The 6,420-nt window shown below is 37.5% G+C and overlaps 1 protein-coding gene across 1 annotated transcript in view; it reads right to left on the bottom strand.

Moving 5' to 3' along the window:
- The window catches only part of MAN2A1 (mannosidase alpha class 2A member 1), a 296,885-nt gene that overhangs the window by 203,365 nt on the left and 87,100 nt on the right, over positions 1-6,420 (bottom strand). Inside the window, exon 5 of the mRNA XM_042782502.1 lies at positions 33-160. Coding sequence (XP_042638436.1) covers positions 33-160 — 128 coding nt within the window. The remainder of the gene's footprint in view (positions 1-32; positions 161-6,420) is intronic.

The following is a 6,420-nucleotide window of genomic DNA, read 5'->3' as shown; positions in this document are numbered from 1 at the left end:
GTAGCACAAAGGGAAAAGACAGCAATACATACCTAGATTTTTTTCCAGCCATTGATGTCCTTCAATTAGTTGGTCAATTAAGGAAAAATAATGTGGCGAAGCTTCATCGGGCATAACCCAGCCACCTGTCACAATTTCAAACTGACCATTTTCTAGTAAACTAGGGAGAAAATAGTAAGCATTTATATTAACAAATATATAAAAAAAAGTTCAGATAAAAAATGTAAATAGCACAACTATTTAGGGACAATCTTTCAATATAGCCACTATTTCTACTAGTTGTTTTAAACACATACACACACACAATTTTAAACCAGGGAATGAATTTCAATTTCAGGGTCCGGTAATAAAGCATCCTCTGTTAAGTATCTAGGGAACCCCTCCCTCCCCGGGCAAAGCCATACATGTTACTTTAGAGGTTTCTTTTCACAAGGGTTTAATGTCTCACACAGCCAAAAAGATTCTGGATGTCAGGAGCTACATCTGATTTCTTATACAATCTTTAAAACACCTAACAATGTGCTTTACTCAGAGTATATTCTTGATGAGTGTTTACTGGAGGACTGTCATTTTAAGCACGGTGTTTGTTTCAACATAACTATAACAAAAATCAGTATTTACTCCAGTCCTTGTGACATTGATAAGCTAATTATGCAGACAAACTACCACAAAATAATAAAGGTAAAGCTAGTAAGAATCACACGCCTCTGGGAATACAGACTATATGCTAAAGCACTTTGCTCCAGATTCTGTTAAAATGTGGGCAATATAGTTTATTTCTCATTATTGTCTGAAAAGCCTCTAACATTACCATTATCTATCCATTGAGTACTTACTCCCTTGCCATAATATCACACAGGGTTACTAGATCCCAAGCTCTGGTAAAACGGAATTGTTACAAGAAGATACTTTCCCCTAAGAAGGGGAAAAGGAGCTCTGGTAGGGGGGAAACAAATCATAAACCAAGATTTGAAAAAGTACCTGAGGAAGCATAGAGTCAAGAATTCAAGTAATTTCAAAAATACCATAGAACCGTGTAAGTTTCCAACAAGAAGGTATGAATGATAGTGTAAAAGCTCAGAAAGAAAAGAAACTGTTGTAATGAGGATATACGTCACTGATGCCTACAGCGAACAGTTAAGTACCAAACCAAATTTAGCTGAAGCAGATCAGAGGCACGAAAGAAAGATAAATATTTTCCTACAAAGCATACAACAGAAACCACGGCATTAACAACATCTGATTTATTCAAACATATGCAAAATCATGTAACTAGTAACCAAGCCACTAATGAACACAAATTATAAACAGACAAACAAAAAACAAAAGCCCTTGAATAAAATAAAAAATGAAGTACCTCTGTGTTGGCATGGGTATCACAAACTAATATAATTTCACATGGAATACATGAGGACTCATTACAGTGTCTAAAGGAACTCAAATGTTCAGTGCAACTTCAGATTCTCACAGGCCAAAACTAAAAACTTAGCAAAGAAGATGGAGATTTCTAAAAAAGAGCACAGCTAATCCAAGGTGGTTTAGTGGTAGAATCTTTGCCTTCCGTGCAGGACACTCAGGTTTGATTCCCGTCCGGCACACTACATGCACAATCAGTAATACCTCTCAGTGGAGGCCTGCCTGTTACTATGACGCTGAATAGGTTTCAGTGGGGCTTCTAGACTAAGACAGACTTGGAAGAAAGGCATGGCAATCTGCTTTTGAAAAACAGCCAGTGAAAAAAGCTATGGATCACAATAAAATACTGTCAGATCTGCATGGGGATGGCACAGGACCAGCAGCATTTAACTCCACTGTGCACAGGGTCAGCATGGGTCGAGGGTGGACTCCATGCCAAACAACAATGCTGTATGCTAAGCCAATGTGTCTTTGTTTCTAATTAATTCTTTTTCTTATCTTTTTAACACTAGTCTGACTTAGCCAGACCCAGGAGCCCATGGACCAGTTCTGCCCCTTATCCCTATGACCAGTGCGTGGTGCCTGAAAGGTCAGGATACCAAAACCAAACCAAACTCAGCGCCATCAATCAATTCCAACTCACAGCAACCCCCTTTGGGTTTCCAAGGCAGTAAATCTTTACGGAAGTAGAGTGCCCAGTCTTCCTTCTACAGAGTGGCTGCTGGGTTTGAACCGCCAGCCTTCTTCTGGTGAGCAGTCAAATGTCTTAGGCACTGTGCCACCAGAGTTCCTTGAGAGGTCAGGATGGGGTTGCAATTTTATCCCTAGCCATTAAACATGGAAATTTGACCTCATTAGGTCAGTACTCCCAAAAAGCAGATCGTTTGGAAATCTGCAGAAATCAATGAGTCAAAACAAATTGCCTGTGCCCTTGACTAGAGAATAGGATCTACAGATTAAGGAATCTGAACTATGACAGGAAAAATCACCCCAATAATAGATGTTTTCCTTTTTCCATCTATATCAATCAGTTTCATTTTGCTACAAATTCCTGTTCCTTTTTGACTGGTCTCACTGAAACAGTCAACCAAGCAAAAAATAACATGCATCATATACAGCAACTACTGTTTCCAGCCCTATTTGTGAATAATATCTCTCCTCCTCAAGATGACTGAGATGCTACTTTAATCTTAAAATCTGTAAAAAATGGTTAAAGACTATCCCACTTACTATTTGGGGGAGGCATAGGAAGCCTCCCACTCATTAAAATGTATCCCAGTATTTTCTTGTATCTTTCCCAACCTGGCTGCTCCCAGCTGCCCTCATGTCTCAGCTCAAATATAACTTACCTAGATAACTCTCCCTGACCACTCGATGTAAATCAGTACTCACACTGTACCCCTGTACTCTATCACATCATAGCATCTATCATGATCCAAAATTACCTTCTTTACTTCCACGTCATCTCCTTCTCTCCTGTCTCCTATCAACATTAGAATGTAAGCTTCTAAATTAGGTCAGCGACTAGGACATGCTGCTTTGTTCACTTTCACATGCTCAGCATGAGTAAGTTTGGTTAGCATATAATGGGCACTCAAATATTTATTGACTGACTGATAAGTGAATGAATAAAACTCTAAGTTAAAAATTAGCATTTCCACAGTTTTTATATTAGATGAAGCTCACAGTCATATATGAAATAAATTGGATAGGGAACGGCCAGTAAGAAAAGAGTTTCAACAATTTATGTATGAAGAGTTATCTGGAATATGGTATTACTAGGAATTATAGAAACAAGAAGAAAAGGGAAGAGACAGTTTATGAAAAAGTATCAGGGGGATTCAGGGTATGACTGGAGAATGGAAAAAAGGGTTAAAGCAAACATGCCTTAGGGGTTTTAATTACCGGTGTCTAAAGGAGCTTTGGTAGCACAGTGGCTAAGGCACTTGACTGCTAACCAGAAGGCTGGCAGTTCAAACCCACCAGCCACTCCTCGGAAGGAAGATGGGGCAATATACTTCTGTAGTGATACTGCCATGGAAACCCAAGGAGGGGTCGCTATGAGTTGGGTCCAACTCAACGGCACATAACAACAACAACAATGGAGTAGTAGTTAATGTACAGACAGTGGAGTTGTGAAGGGAAGCCACTTTGCAGTAATAAATATAAAGCAGGATGGGGCTATTTGATATTTGCTAGTTGATATGATATTATGGCATACAAAAGAAGCTTAGGAAGAGGGGCAGATAAGAAAAATGAAGCACTGAGGAACTGAAACAGAAAGAAAAGAGAGGAGAATGAAAAGTCTAAAGAAAACAATCAAAAAACAAATCAAGGAATAAGCAGAAGGAAAATAAAAGAATACAGATGACAATAGATGTAAAACATGAAAAGAATAAATCTGTGAAAATAGCATGAAACATTGTGAAAAGAGTGGTGAGAGGCAACCTGCCCTTCCAAATGATAAAAAGGCATTAAAAAGCTACCATAACTGAAATAGTAGTAGTTGTTGTTGTTGTTGTTATGTGCCGTTGAGTCAGACCCAACTCACAGCGACTCCTCCTTGGGTTTCCAAGGCAGTATCACTACAGACGTAGATTGCCCAACCTTCCTTCCAAGTAGATGACTTAAAAATAGATCAGTGAATTGGACTAGAAAGTCTAGAAAGTTGAGAAATTAAATTTTTAAAAACTGTTTACACTCCTACTCCTCACTTATTAACATGGTTAGGTTCCAAAAACTAGGCCATTATGCAAAAATTGGCATTATGTCAAAATGAAAGATGACCACACAGGATCACAAAATAGAGGATGAACAGTACATCATTAAATAACTGCCAAATCACATCACTACTTAACTGCCAAATCACTGAGAATCATGGCCCAGCCAAGTTGATGCATAACTTTAACCATCACAGCCATAGTTACTTTCACTTCACTCCTCAGCATTTGTTACTGCCAGATCTATGTCATTAATGTGCAAAATAGTCAGATAGTAGATTTCTTTTACTTGTGTCATAAATGAGAAATATTGAATAATAACACAGTTGTTAAGTGAGGAATAGGTATATTGAAGTAGAAATCATTAGTGGGGGAAGAATGGAATATCATGGTCCTATTTTTTTAAAAAAAGCTTCAATCAGAATGATTTAAAACACAATCACAAGAAAGTCAAGATATGTCCTGGAAGCTAAAGGACTAGTGTTTTGAAATAGCATACTCATATAGACTTTTAAGAAAAGTGAATGATATCGCCTCACCCCACTAGAATGGCTATGCTTAAAAAAGAAAACAGAAAATAACAAGTGTAGGTGAGGCTATAAAAAATTGCTGGTAGGAATCCAAAATGGTGCAGCTGCTGTGGATAACCATTTAATGGTTCCTCAAAAAGGTAAACACAGAGCTACTATACGACCCAGCAATCCCAATCCTAGGTACACATACCCAAAAAAACTGAAAACAAGAATGCAAAAAGAAACCTAGCCACCAATGTTCACTGCAGCACTGTTCACAATAGCTAAAAAGTAGGAACAACCTAGATGCCCATTAACGGACAAATGGATAAACAAAATGTAGTCTATACATACAATGAAATATCACTCAACTATAATAAGAAAAGCAATTTTGATACGTTACATAGATGAACCTTGAAAATATTATGCTGAGTGCAGTAAGTCAATCACAAAGGAAAAATACTTTATGATCCCACTTATAAGTACATTACATTATAATTAATGTAATATATAGAAATCGAAGTCTATTACTGGTTATCAAGGGTGAGAGGGGGAAAGGAAGAGTCATTGCCTATGGCCTATTGACTTTATGTAACGGTGGTAGAATACTTTGGAAAAAGATAGTAGTAATGGTAGCACATGAAGAATATAATCAATGTCACTAATTTATACATGTAAAACTTGTTCAATTGGCAAATGTTTTGTTATATATATTTTTACCACAATTAAAAGAAAAAAAGTACATGAGTAGATTACAAAAGGCATAAGGAATGCCATAAAAGAAAGCCAGGAAGAGAAATTTCTTAGCATAGTTACTCTAATTAAGCAGAAAAAATATGTGATAAAAAAAAATGGGCAAAATAAAGCAACAATCTAAGTAGTGTGTCAATGACTGGACAGCTAATAAAATAACTAGGTGAATAAGTATGCCTATTTTATTAAGCCAAAAAAGAAAGAAAAGAAGAAAAACAGAAAGGTGGTGGCAAAGATGTGAAGAAACTGCTGGTAGGAATGTGCAGTGGTACAGCTGCTGTGGATAACAGTTTAGCAGCTCTTCTTAAAGGTAAAAATAGAATTACTTTTCCTAGTCCATCACTGTTTAAACCATACAAAAGAATGGTAAAAACCATATTAACTGAAAAAAGAAGTACCATTTGACCCAGCAATTCCATTACTAGGAATATATCCTAAAGATGTGAGAGATAACGCATGGACAGACATACAGACACCTATGTTCATCGCAACACAATTCACTATAGCAAAAAGATAGAAACAACCTAAATGCCCATCAACGGATGAGTGGATAAACAAATTATGGTACATGCACACAATGGAATACTATGCTACATTAAAGAATGATGAGAGACACACAAATCCTCTCACAACATGGATGAACCTGGAGGACATTATGCTGAGTGAAATAAGTCAATCGTAAAAAGACAAGTACTGTATGAGCCCATAAATGTAAAAAGACAAAGAAGGGTTTGCTTGGGAAAGGAAACACACTTTGTAGGTTACTGGGATGGGGTGGAAATGGGAGGGATTAATTTCAGGCTAGTTGGGACCCACATGCTGATGTGGGTAAGGGGAGGGATATATAAGGAAAGGATATGTGACTACCATGATAAATTAGGAAATGGGAGGACATCAAATTGTGCACATCAGAGATAGACGACAGATGCCAACCAATGTGTCCACAATACTGCATTGCCATTAACACCAAACACCAGGCTACAGATAAAACACATAAACACCTGAGAGGATCAGACAGG

The sequence above is a fragment of the Orycteropus afer genome, unplaced genomic scaffold (assembly GCF_000298275.1).
Source record: "Orycteropus afer afer isolate SDZICR_OR568_19922 unplaced genomic scaffold, OryAfe1.0 scaffold00350, whole genome shotgun sequence".
In the NCBI taxonomy this organism is placed as follows: domain Eukaryota; kingdom Metazoa; phylum Chordata; class Mammalia; order Tubulidentata; family Orycteropodidae; genus Orycteropus; species Orycteropus afer.
This window is presented reverse-complemented; position numbering and strand designations above follow the sequence as displayed.